We start from the raw sequence: 13,571 nt of genomic DNA, 5'->3' as shown, positions 1-13,571 counted from the left end.
AAAAATGGTTGCCGTGGTACAAATCACTCAAATTTAATCACTCAAATCAAAAAAATATATATAATAAAAATATATATGCTGTCTAACATCAGCTTAAAATACTGTTATTTTTCATTAAAGACATTAAAACTACATTTAATTTAACTATCGTTCACAAACAAATTATTCTTATTCGTTAACGGCCCCGCTTATTAAAAAGGCTAGGCTATTAATTGAATAACTAATTAAGCCAGTCGACTAGTAAATATCCATGGATCTAAATACAATATCAACAATAAACAAACAATTTCGATATCAATAATGTTAGCACTTAATATATTATATAATATACCAATTACTTGGAAATACAATATTAATATTGAATGAAGGCTACGTACGTTCATCGGTAAAGAAAATAGTAATTCAAGACTCCATTACAAGAATTGTTTCCACCGGCTGATTCCAATTTACTTTTTAAAATGTTTTTCGTTATGTTTAACAAGTCGAAGGAAAGTACATTGAATTAACCGACTAAATACATATATACTCCAACTTAAATTATTTATTATTAATAATATAGACCATTGCTAAAATCTACATATATATATATATATGAACTTGAAACCTGGCAGTCGGGTTCTTATATGGTGTAGATATCCTCTACGAACGAATATTACGAAACTCCACCGCTAAATTTGATTTCTAAAATTATAATTTCTATTTATAATTAATCTCGTGCTCGGCGGTGAAGGAAAACATCATGAGTAAACCTGCATGTGTCTAATTAAAACGAAATTTAGCCACCTCTAAATCCTCGTGATTCTACCAACTCGCATTCGAGCATCGTGATGGAATATGCCCTTAACCTTTTCCTCAAAGGGAGAGGAGGCCTTAACAAAGCAGTGGGAAATTTTGGAGAAATGTTTTTTCATATATAAGGGTTTTTTTTGCAAAACCAAAAGTAACTTTACATGTAACTACATCATTTTCTTCATCGTCCCTGCTCTCAGTAACCTGGCTAACCAGGAACGAGGGAGTCTGAAAATATATTTTTATAAGATTTTTTTTATCACGTCACTTCAATCACTAAAAAACTACCAACCGTATCAGTATGATGTTATAAACCAATCGAAGCAGAATCGTCCGTTGACAGTACACGCTATTAATTTTTTGAATTTCACTGATCTTCCTCCCCCTTTTATTGCTCAGCGAAGCGAACGTAACAACTAGTACTAAGCCATCCCTTCGTTTCAAATATTTCTTGTCATTTGAAATCATATCATTTTCCTACACGAACCTCGAGCCTTTTAACATTGTTAATGAAAAGTGCAATATCACATTACAAATGTACGGTATTTTTCAAATAAGTTAAGGAAAATAAACATATTTCCTCAGTTAACATTAAAATTCTTTTTTAAAAATAGCACAGCTTATGAGAATATTCAATGAAGCTACGACGTCGGTGATATAAAATTCCAGTTCTGACTGCATAAGTGCGCCGTGACTTTTACAAACAAAATCGTTAAGTTATATAGTATGAGATAAAATTTTATTTAAGATTTTTTTTTTTTATTACATTTAGTGAAACTAGATGTGGATCCATCAAGCAAATGGGAGCAGGATGGTGGAATAAACTCCGAATCCATTTCTTCTGAGTAATGAAGTCATTTCACCAGCAACTTTTAAAGCAAAAACGTTTTTAGGTTTTTTTAATTATATTTTGGATTACAATACGTTCTACTGCTTTTGTTCTACTCTATATAGGAAAGGTTTTTATGGTATAAGACGATCATCCGGTTTTCTTTTTTTAATTCGTTTAAATTTGTCATTGGTTATCTACAAAGATTTAGACGTCAACATTATCAGTACAACCATAATCGATTTAGTCTAGACGAGAAATATTTTAAATCCTTTCACCGAGTATTTTATCATCAAGTTATTCCAAAGGCATTTCACCTAAATACTGAAGATGAAATTCTTATCGAATTTGTAAATTTATTATCATTTTCCAGCTTAATGTACGCTAAATTAAACAAACCCCTTGAGGTCGAGTTGCGGGAAACTAAATAGTTTAGCAGCTCGTGTTTAATCCAGACAGACGTAATTAGGAATTCCTATTTATACTTGCCTTCCAGCAGTGCATAATAATTAGGTGCATTTTTTCTTAATTCATATAAGAGTTAAAATAATTTAATATAAACATCTCATTTGTTGTTTGTAAATGCCGTATATATTTTCAAAAAAAATCCTTATGTAGTTATAGGTCTGTTCACTGAAGAAGGCTTATTTACTATTTTTATTCTTACATTAGTCATCTTACGAATGCTAAGACATCTTGTACGCGCACATCACTCACACTAAGGCACGCCGATAATTAAAGTTAAACAATTGGACAGAATTATTGGATATAATATTTTCTATCTTTGTTTAATGATCACAATTTACCTAATCGCTAATGTTTTTCTTCATCATACGTCATAGAGAATATAACCGTTCTTGTATCGTTACCTTTAATCTATCCTCCTTAAACATTCGATTATTAGTAACAGATCCTATGGCTCTTGTTTTATACCTTATACTAGACACATCTCTTGTAACATGACAGTTATTCCACTGAAATATTTGTATGTACTATGATACTACACGTGAACTTTAACCAAGCATTGGACGTTCAAACTCGAATAAGCACCACAGAATTTTCATGTTCTTAATATGTGTTTACAACTCTTCTCATGCTCAGTTTTAAAGGAAAATATATCTAAGAACCCAGAACATAGAAATCTAGTACATGAGCATCAATCAACTCGCATTGGAGCAGCGTGATGAAATAAACGCCAAGCTCTACTCCTCAAAAGGAGAGGAGGCCTTATCCCAGCAGAGAGACATTTACAGGCTGTTACTGTTTACTGTTTTTCTTTTTATTATAATTGCGTAGAATCCATTCCTGGCACTCACTCATTTAGCAATATGAAAATTTTCATCTCGGCTGAATTTATTTGCCTGTCATCCGTAATCTTATTAACCTAATACTCTGATCAATGTCTGATAATAGTTTTATTTATTTTCTTCCATTTAAAATGTACTAATGATAACTTATCAACTTTCAACTATTCAATAAATGCAGTAATTATTATGAATATCTGATTTGATCTGATCTTTTTGAAATGTTTCCTTTTGGAGAAATTCACAAAATTAATTTTCTAAAACTTGAACTTGTCGTTTGACTTGTTTAAACGCTACAGCGGCTTAAGAAACACCGAGTTAATATTTGATGTTGATTAAAATAGGTTTTGCTGCGATGTTTTTTTTTTCAGAAAATACAGAAATTAAGAGACAAATTACGAACCGTGCCGATCAGAACTGTTATAAAATGGACTTTCGAAAAAGTATTTGACATATTTCAGATATTTTCTTAGTGTGAAGAAGGGAATATTTTCTACAATTTAATTCGAAAAGGCCAAACGGAAGCGATTTAAAGCGGGTCGTTTCGAATAGGCTGCCGAAAGCCGTTAAACCTATCGCCTGTTTGTAATCCTTTACCTGACGGAAAGCAATCGTCGCTCCGCTGGGCATAAGATCCCTCTTTCCTCCACTTATATTTAGCTGTATATTTGAAGTACATTTAAATATAGACAAACCATTTTATTGTCCTATATGTAGGTTGGTAATTTACCTTATATAAGAATAATTGTCTCCGAGTTTTACCGTCTACCTGAACACGGTAATTTAAATTATAAAACTGTTTTATTTTCTTTATCCAGTCGAAAAAGTTATAAGTTATTATACAAATATCTATTTTTTTTTGTTTTGACTAAGGCTACATTATTACTTTTAAAGGATATAATTATACGATTAATTTATTGCCAAATTATAGAATGAAAAAAAAACTTAAATAAATAAATCTATCCAGGCATGATGTACGAATTACAGAAAAAAACACGCCGTCTAAACTTAAAATATTCTATAAAAAAATATTTTATAAAATATGTTACCTATAGCTATGTAAAACTGGATTAAATTGGACGATTAAAAGTCATATGTTTAAAAAAAAGTACATAAGGCGGGAGTTAGACATAAACGTGTTTATGTAAAGTCAATATAATTGAAGGCTTTGAATGAAGACTCAAGATAGAGATAAGAGAGGATTAATGAAACAGCAGAGAAGATTAAGCTCAAATCGTTGTAATCCGATTTAGCAAAGACCAACGAATCATATTTATGTAACGTTACATTATACATATTTAGACATCGAATTCGAGTAATTTTTAAATGTTTTTGTAAAATATATTAACCTTATTCTATTGTCGCAGCTGAGAAGCCTTTGTTGAATGCCTTCATAATTAGAATTTTAATTTAAGATTCTAGGGGGAAAATTATAGTATTTCTGATGGCATCTTCACGATCTTGATGTGACTATCATGATGTACCTATACATATGTTAATGTTAAAAAAAATACGTTGACCCAGTAGATGACTTCACCCAGGTGAAATTACTAAAGATGACAGGAGTAGATTATAGTAAAACATTTTTGAGATTCTAAACTAGAAGGTAACAAAGAGGGATAAACGTGTTTGTATTTTATAGTAAACAAGTCGTAGCTCACTTCGCTCGCGTTTTAGGACTTGGTCGCCAAGTACTAGGTATAAAATCCTAGAATATGTCCTTGGGGTTCAAGCGTTCAAATTATCGTAAAATTCGGTTCAGTGGTTGGTGTGGTTGGTGCTGTGGTGGAAATGGTGACCATGAAAGAGAAACAGACAAACAGTTTTTTTTGTAGTTTGTTTGTTTTTTTTTTCTGGATTTGTGTAATGCTGTTGGCCCTACTGGCCTTTACAGCGTCACCGAACGTTGGGGCGAGTGCTAAGACTCTGCCTTAAGGAACCCTTTTGGGCTCGAGAGTGACGTTCGTCCTGAGGGTGTCTCCTATGAGATCGCACCTCGGCTCAGAACGTAGTCGGTGGAGTCAAACAGAAAGAATTACTTTTGCATTTATAACATTATTAGTGTACATACTGTACTGTATGTAGATCGTCTGAGACTAGGGAAGTAAAAGAAAACATCAAGAAGAAACCCTGCTTGAATAGGATAAAATTATTTGACATATGTATACGTCAATTGCCCTGTGGTAGGAGAGGAAGAATATGCTCCCAGTCTTCTGGCTTGGAGCATATTCTTCCACGCTACAAAGGAAAACCTTTGTCATTTAGTTTAGTCGTCTGATTTGCATTTCACCGTGTCGAAATAATTTTAAATACTAATTCATATTATATTCGTTGTTTTGTTTTATTATATCTGTCTAAATCCACATCGAACATTTCGCTGTTATGTAATTTGAATTCCAAATAACCAGTAAAGAACCACAATAGCACTTTATAGCAAAATTTATTTTTTGCAGCCATACCATTGTGAATATGTTTATTTAGACAGCCACGTGTTACAAGGCGAATAAAAAATCCCTGAAGGAGAACACTGGCATGTGTACGGCTTCATATTATAATGTTTCTCTGAATATTTTAGACTCATACTATCCAAGTATATTACCATCGTGAGGTATTTTACGTGTCAGAAGAAATGCAGGCACGTGTTATGTCCACTAAAGCTCACAGGAGCAACGTAGTAAGCTTCCCATTCTTCTCTTTAGAAGGATTTTTTCCAAAAGAAAGTTTGTTACATTCGTTTTTGTCCCATAATAAAAATGGTAACTTAGTTGAAGTTACCTTTTTTTATTTTCATATTGATATTCAGATTAGTTTTCGTTCGGGAAGCTCATAAAATACTTTTTATTTGCATCGCAGACAAGTGAAATTGGTCTATTGGAATATTGGTTGGCTGTCAGTTCTTTCAAAATGTTATTCCAAAAAGATGTATGACTATACCTTGCTAGTGCGTCATCAACAATTGAATTCATACTGTTTATTAATTAATAATATATTATCAAAAACAACATTATATCTCTTACAAACAAAAGCCCTAAGTAAGAAAAAGAAAGAAAATTATTAATAATAAGCCCTTAGGCTTAGACGTCCTAATCTAAAGGGCCCACAGGATGTAACATGTGCTTATTTTCAGCCCTTAATTGGACTCCCGTTAGTTTAACTCTCAGTACCACGCGAAGTCGTTTTGAGGCCAATAGGTCCAAACGACTAAACCATTCAGAATTGAAAAAAAGAGGTTATCAATTCGGTTGTATTTTATATGTGTGATTCACAATATCTTCATAAAATTAGCTTAGTCCATATTATGTTTGATTCTCAGTAGCTTCATAATATTTTGAACAGATTTTGATTATTCATTTTATTCGATCGGTTATACATCGAGGGATATTTCTATTTCCACAAAACACTGATTTCCAAAGAGCGGAATACGGAAAAAAAATACAGTGTATTTGTCACTGTTATGAGTGTTCTTATATATTTATTTTATTTTCTTAATTATAATGTTGTTGCCGATTGATAGACAGGCTATTTAAAGGCTAAAGAAACGTTCCAAATTAGTTTATTTTATAAAATAATTGGATACAATTGAAAAAATAACTATTACAAATTTATATTTAATAAATAGATCGTATCTTTACAAAAAACATAGAAAATGATCGGGTTTTGGGCAGATTTATATGGAGACAATATTGTACTATTCAGTTAGAAAATAAGAAGAGAAAAATGATGAAAGACCGTAAATAGGAATGTTAATTATGCACGAAATGAATTATCAACGATCAAGCACGTAAATCCATAGTGGTTACCATTTGAACCTACAACTTTCGGCTGTAATAAGTGGGTTTCTCTTTAGTATACGAAATCAAAAGATATATTATAGTAAATCCGCTTTAAGTCCTGTTAAATTTTTCAATAGGTACTTCATTTTATTGTGATATAAAAAATTGAATTGCATCAAACGTGACCTTTTATCACTTCAATAAAGTGTATGGCTCTCGTAAAAATATATTTATGTTATCCCATACGTGTTGTGAAACAAGTAAACGCAATTAAATTTAAGGCTTCCCACATTTTATATCCAAACATAATTATATATATATATATATATATATATATATATATATATACCTGAGTGAGTATACAAGTAAAAGTACTAATCAAATACACTTAAAGAGTAAAATTCTTAGGAGTTTTCATTTATTTTTCTATAGATTTAAATTATTCTTTTGATTTGAAATGATTTATTGTATTGCATAGAACACGTAAATATTAACCAAAGATTGCGGCTCAAACCCAGAAAAACGCAAGTTATGTTTTCATGTTTTCTCTTCTTAATTTGTTTTTATTTCATATCATACTCGTCTTTACATTGTTAAAAAAAATGGATGTGATGATTTCGGCCACATGTGTTTCCTGTCCTCTAATTCGCATCAACGTAGTGGAATTAGATCCAAGCCTTTACCTCAACGGCGACTTAGAGTATACTTATTTTATATTGACAAAAACGCACTCAAAAGCTCGAAACATTTTGCAAAATCAAATCGATTAAAAAACATTGTATTTATTACTATACTTAAAGTCAAACGTCCGAAATTTTTATTATAATGGAATGTTTTGTCAATAAAAATTTGTAAAATTAAATTTCTGCGGCTTCGGCGTGGCGAAAACTCTGTACATCGCTTTAATTCATTTTAAATAAAGCTCTTTAAATATTTTCTGAAAACTCCACAGTATTTGGGCACATATGCTTCTACTATTAAAATATTGCCCATAGCCATGTTTTGTTGAAATTCAAAATTGATTAGTCGGTTTATTAAACCTGTAGATTCAGTTATATCTGCAAAGATCAACTATCAATAGCTCCCAATTTTCAAACATACAAAAAGTACTAAGTTAGACAAATTAGATACTTGAATAATATTCGTAGTATATTTAATACGCAGTAGTATATTCCTCTGAGACAATTTTATTGCTTTCGACGAACTTTCGACTTGGCACTATATCCATCAATATTTAAACAAGTAGCGGATTTACCTATCAATACCTAATACTTGGAAAATTTGTCACCAATATGGCTTGGAAAACAAGGCTTTTATGCCGCCCCTACTCTCAGTTTCTGAATGCCTCGTTTCAGTTTTGTAATTGCACAAATAATAGTTCAAATATCTTGCATTTACAAGTAAAACTAAACATCATTGAAAAAAATCTCTTAAAGACTTCATCTTAATTTTTTATGTCTATTTACGAAAAATGTTGCATTCGTTGCCATCCCTCAAATTCTTGCACCCTAGGCTCTCAAATCTTCTCAGCCTGCTGGCAAATCCACCACTGAGTGTAGGTGAATATAATCATATTCTCAAAAAATATTCTAAAAATATAGAATAAGTAAATATTTAGACACGTACAAAACCTTTTGAATAAGATAGTAACTTATAAAACCAGCTATTGATTAGAAGAACCTTGGAGTTAAGAAGATTTGTGGCACTGTTTTAGTTCCGTGCTTCAGAGAACATGTAAAGGCTTTTGTTCAACAGTTGATATATCTCTAATCGTGCTGGAATGACGTCCAATTGGACTATTATGGAATGTATTAAAAGGTGTTTTTTGCGTATTATTGCACATACTAGTGCATAATAAACATGTCCTTAAGTTTCACTTTTTTTTTACATTAGCAGCCTATAAATTTCCCACTGCTGGGCCAAGGCCTCCTCTCCCTTTGAGGAGAAGGTTTGGAGCATATTCCACATGAAAATTCAGTGGTGCCTGCCTGGGTTTGAACCCGAAATAATCGGTTAAGATGCACGCGTTCTAACCACTGGGCCATCTCGGCTCGGCTAAATACAATTTTGCTATGGCAGTTTCACTGCCAATAGCCAAATGGTATTTAGCACATTACCTTAAACACGACTATAATCTGTGTTACTCAATTTGTTTTAAATGTTCTAAGCGATTTGATGAAACACCTTTGTTGAAATCGCCGTTAGCGCTATAATTAAACAAATAAATGCTTTCGTAAAATGGTTACGCAATATACAAGCAAAATTGTCTTGTTAAAATCAGCAGCAATTCGTTCAACCATTCTAACATTGAACCTAGCAATATCAATATCATTAAGGGTTTCATTTGCGTAAGTGCGAAGCGCCTTTACGGATTTCGAAGTCATAATTATGCCTTTATTTTGTTCTGTTAAAAGGAATATCCTGAAAATTTCATGCTCTTTTGGATTTGACACTTGTTTTATTGAACGCCTGTAGACTGATATGCTTTATACATATATGGAGGTGTGTATAGTCCATTTGCTGCATTGTTTATATCATTTATAAGACAGGAAGTACTTGAGATTAAATATATATATTATTGCGTGTTTCTGTCGAAAAAATCTTACTTGTGGAGCCGTCTGAAAATTAGTGGTATACTCCTTTGCCTTTTAGCCTTCAGTGGGTGAAATTGTTCAGTCAAGTTTGATTTTTCGTTCTATCAGATTATAACAGTTTAATAAGGAATACATTTGTATTTGGGCACACACTCGTGTACTGTGTACGAGTCTGTCCTGTGTTCTATTTGGGTGCCAAAAACGCACAATCGATCGGAATAATATCGTCATCACTTAGATGTTATACATGTATAATGAGCGAGAATTATAATCCATTTACCAACCCATCAAAGGATTGAATAAAACAAAATGTTATTATTTTATTAATTAATTTATTTCCACGTCTTTTCTAATAATTAACAAATAAAATAACTTTTAAAGGCGAAAACGATCTAATCTACATTTACATAGAATATTTTAAGATAATTACATTAAAATACATACAATAAATATAAATTTATATATTTACTTATAATCCAATTAATTGCTACATGATTTTCCTTAAGACTAGTCAGGAAATTTATCTTGATATTATTATTTTTCAACAGTTAACCTTTAAAATAATTAGAGTTCAAAAAAAAATACATTGTTTTTTTTTCGATAAATGTCGGGATATCACAGCTATTAAAGTTAACTATTTACAAATAAAATGATTTTTAGTTTTTTTTTTTTTTACGTTTAGAATTTTTAAGGTCTAGTATTAAAATTAAAGGCAGCGAATGTTTTATCGAAATAACTATGTTTTGGTATAAGCTAAGTCTAAGCTAGTGGCATTGCTTTATTTACACTAAAACCAAAAGAAAAAAAACATGAAACAATTATTGTAGACGATACAACTAATTTTTTTTTTACATAAACCAACCAAATCTACTTTTAAGCTATTTAATTAAAAAATGTAAACGTTATTCGAAAAATAAAATTGATTAAATCAATATGTGGTTATGTTATTATCTGTGGCACTTTTTATGACAGGTCGCTGTATAGATGTATACATAGATTCTGGAAAACATATACATAATATGAAAACATAATTTTCAACAAAATTTAAGACCGCAAAAATAATTAAATTTCTGATATATATACGATCGGGAAAAAATATGACATTTCTAATTTTAATATAAACGAATCAAATGCAATTTAGTGTTTCGAGGCGGGTTTAAGTACCGTTATTGTTAGTATTACTCCGATCCCAGACATTCGACGATGTTTGGCGTAGATTCGCTAAGTCACCTACGATAGAACATAAAATCCAAGCATAATTCTTATCATTTCCTTCGCATGTTTATTAAATAATAGTAGTATGCACGATTTTTTTCGCGAATGTATGGTACCGGCCTTAGCCTAGTTTCTAGTAAGCATCGGGTTTATCATAATGTTCGCTAGTGCGTTTCGACGCTTTCGCCACGCGCCAGCGCCTTGCGCGTGATACTGCAGTTGGCGATACCACGTGCGGGTGCGCGTGCTTTCTTCTGCCTGCAAGATATACAGAATATAAAATGAAAATCAAAATAATAAGACGTAAAATAAAAACTTTGCTTAAAAGACTATTTTAAACTAAGTTTGATTTGATATTTGGTTGTTATTATTTTGAACCCATTCCTAATTAAAATTTAAACCAACTTATGCAAAGGGAGCGAGCAATATAATGCACGTTTTGCTCACTTGGTTTGGAAAACAAACTAACTGAATTATTTTTATTTAAACATAGATAGGTAGGCTTGCAAATGATCCACCTGATCTGGCTATGGAATTTTAAGCTATAAGAAATATTAACCATCCCTTGAATCGCCAAAGAGCCCTCAACCTTAGAACTAAGATGTTATATCCCTCGTGCTTTTTACACTGGCTTACTTGTCCTTCAAATACAATACTAAGTATTACTGTTTGGTGGTAGATTATGTGATGCTTGGGTGGTAACTACACAAACGGCTTGCACGAAGCCCACTACGAACAAGAAATATGAGACCAATCTTTAAAACACTAAAAAGTACTAAAACATTTATATCTAGTTGTCGCTGTGTTTACATTAAATTTTACATCAATACACAGATGAAAACCACAATAATGTAACAAAAATATCTCGTGCCAAATAAAGCGACGTGTACCATCGTAAATAGAGTTCAATGGCTTGTACTAAATATATTGCAGGGAGCTGCTGACTACGGCTCTACGATGCACTAATGGCAGATAGAGCATGGACGTACAGCTTTTAGGTTTAATCTAATGGAATTGTAAAAGCAAACGTCACTGGACAACAAATTCAAATACAATAATTGCGGTTATATTTAATAATTACAGAAAATATAAAATAGGTCGGTAAATATTTTTTTTATATTGTACTTTAAGGTATATAATTTATTAACTGCAACGTATTTTGATTCCAAATTTATTTAACTGAATGCTTAAATAAATAATAATATATATCCTATTTTCGTAATATTAAGCCATCCTTAAACTATATTTAATATCATTAATAGATAACAAATTAAATTAACCTTAAAAATAAAAGAATCCTTTGTCGTTATCTCGTGGACCTCGAAAAAGTGTTCCGGTTCATGATCAGCGGCGACCACGCAGCGGTCTAAGAAAAGAGGCTCTCTCTGCAACGTGTATCTTCCTGCTTTTTCTCTAACAAGGAGAAGAGCAGCCTCTCTCACTCCGCTGCGTGCAAAGAGAGCATCGCCCTCTCGTTCCCTCGCCTCTCGATCTCTTGCTTCTCTCGTTTCCCGTATTTCGTTCGTTTTATGTGCGATCGTTGGCTGAAACCCGAATTGAACGAATTATATCGAGCACCTTTTATATGTAATATTACTTATTTATACTGTAAATCAAATGACTTCAATAATGTAAAACGTTATGTTAAAAATTACATAATAATAATAATGCCCAAAATATTGAAATTATTAAACATTAATTAATTTATATTATAAGACTTACTGTACATATCAAACTATTTATGAAAAACATAAAATAACAGAGAAAACCAATAAAACTGAAAAGTACCTTTCCATTAGTTACCAAAAGGGCATTGATCGGCATCAACTTGATTGTGCGACCCTTTCGCCAGTTGTTATCGTTGGGTTGTGTAAACAGCAACCTGCCCTCCATTGCAAACCTAGAATTATAAACTTAATATAAAAACAATTCCAACGTACATTTCTAAATCCAATATTTATCATAATCTCTAAAATTCTATACTCATCAGAGTACATTGAATAATATTAAAGACTTGCCTAGCATCATCGTGATTCCAATCCAGTACATCAACAGCCATTTTCCGTAATCGTATATCTGCGACGTGTAGATCATGGGCTGTTCGTCTTGCAGCTGCAAGTCTTCGCCAGAGAGGTACATCCCTAGCAGCAGCTGCTGCTGCGGCGGCCGCTGCATTGATTTCTTCAAGCCTGCATTCTACGCAACGTTGAGCACCTTTCACGTCCTCTCTTTCTGAGGCACAAGTGGGTGTTGCACGATAGAGTCGGGAGAGAAGGAGCGGATATTTTGTCACGCGTTGAACCGGAACCTATTAGTTAATATTTAAATAAAAATAAATTTTGTAACATTAATAAGATATAGTATATTTTATAATATTATATTTAAAATATAACGGTAATAAAAAATCTGATGAATTTAGTACTAAGAACTTTACCATGAGGAAAGAGTTAAGATTCATTCTTCTCAGGACCGCATTTTCCATTTGCGAGACGCGTAAGAATATCCTTAAGAGTTCCTTCTCCTTCTCAAGACCAGCTAGAAGTAATGCGGCACCTGCTTGTTTTACACAGTACGACTGAAAAGCTGTCAGCATGCCTGAACACTCCAAGAGAATCTTTCCAACGTTAACCGTCAGTAAGTCCTGAAACAATACAAATCATTAAAAAGTAAATATACTGCAAAATTTCCAATTATTTTTTAATGGTCAATACAAATTTAATAATGAGATGTACCTCATCTCCTTGTTCCACAGCAATTTCAAGTGCATCTCTCAATTTTTCTGACAATACTTGATTGTTTTCAATCAATTCTTCGACATTTAAAAATATAGCACTCAATTGTTCTTGTGTAAGTAGACCAGCCACTAACATTGGTTTATAAAATTCTTCAAGAATAATTTGTAAGTCACGTCCGTATTTTTCTTCAGTTTCAACAATTTCAGTAATAATTTCTTTTCTTTCAGTTCTTTTCTTGGAACATTTTCGACAAACTAATGGAGCATAAATAGTACCTGAAAAAAATTACGAAACATTAATAATATAATTAAAAATTAAATTTATATTTTATT

At 32.0% G+C, this 13,571-nt stretch overlaps 1 protein-coding gene across 2 annotated transcripts in view; it reads right to left on the bottom strand.

Annotated features, from left to right (window-relative positions):
• Window positions 1-9,601: 9,601 nt before the first annotated feature.
• Window positions 9,602-13,571, bottom strand: part of LOC113393926 (uncharacterized) — a 153,321-nt gene continuing 149,351 nt past the window's right edge. For both annotated transcript variants that reach the window (XM_026631047.2, XM_026631046.2), the window contains 6 exons: window positions 13,237-13,514; window positions 12,939-13,145; window positions 12,523-12,812; window positions 12,293-12,404; window positions 11,785-12,048; window positions 9,602-10,762 (listed from right to left, as the gene is read on the bottom strand). In XM_026631047.2, coding sequence (XP_026486832.2) covers window positions 10,631-10,762; window positions 11,785-12,048; window positions 12,293-12,404; window positions 12,523-12,812; window positions 12,939-13,145; window positions 13,237-13,514 — 1,283 coding nt within the window. In that variant the 3' untranslated portion in view covers window positions 9,602-10,630. The remainder of the gene's footprint in view (window positions 10,763-11,784; window positions 12,049-12,292; window positions 12,405-12,522; window positions 12,813-12,938; window positions 13,146-13,236; window positions 13,515-13,571) is intronic.

This window comes from Vanessa tameamea, chromosome 16, assembly GCF_037043105.1.
Source record: "Vanessa tameamea isolate UH-Manoa-2023 chromosome 16, ilVanTame1 primary haplotype, whole genome shotgun sequence".
NCBI lineage: Eukaryota > Metazoa > Arthropoda > Insecta > Lepidoptera > Nymphalidae > Vanessa > Vanessa tameamea.
Note: the sequence above shows the minus strand (reverse complement) of the source record. Positions and strands in the feature narration are given on the sequence as shown.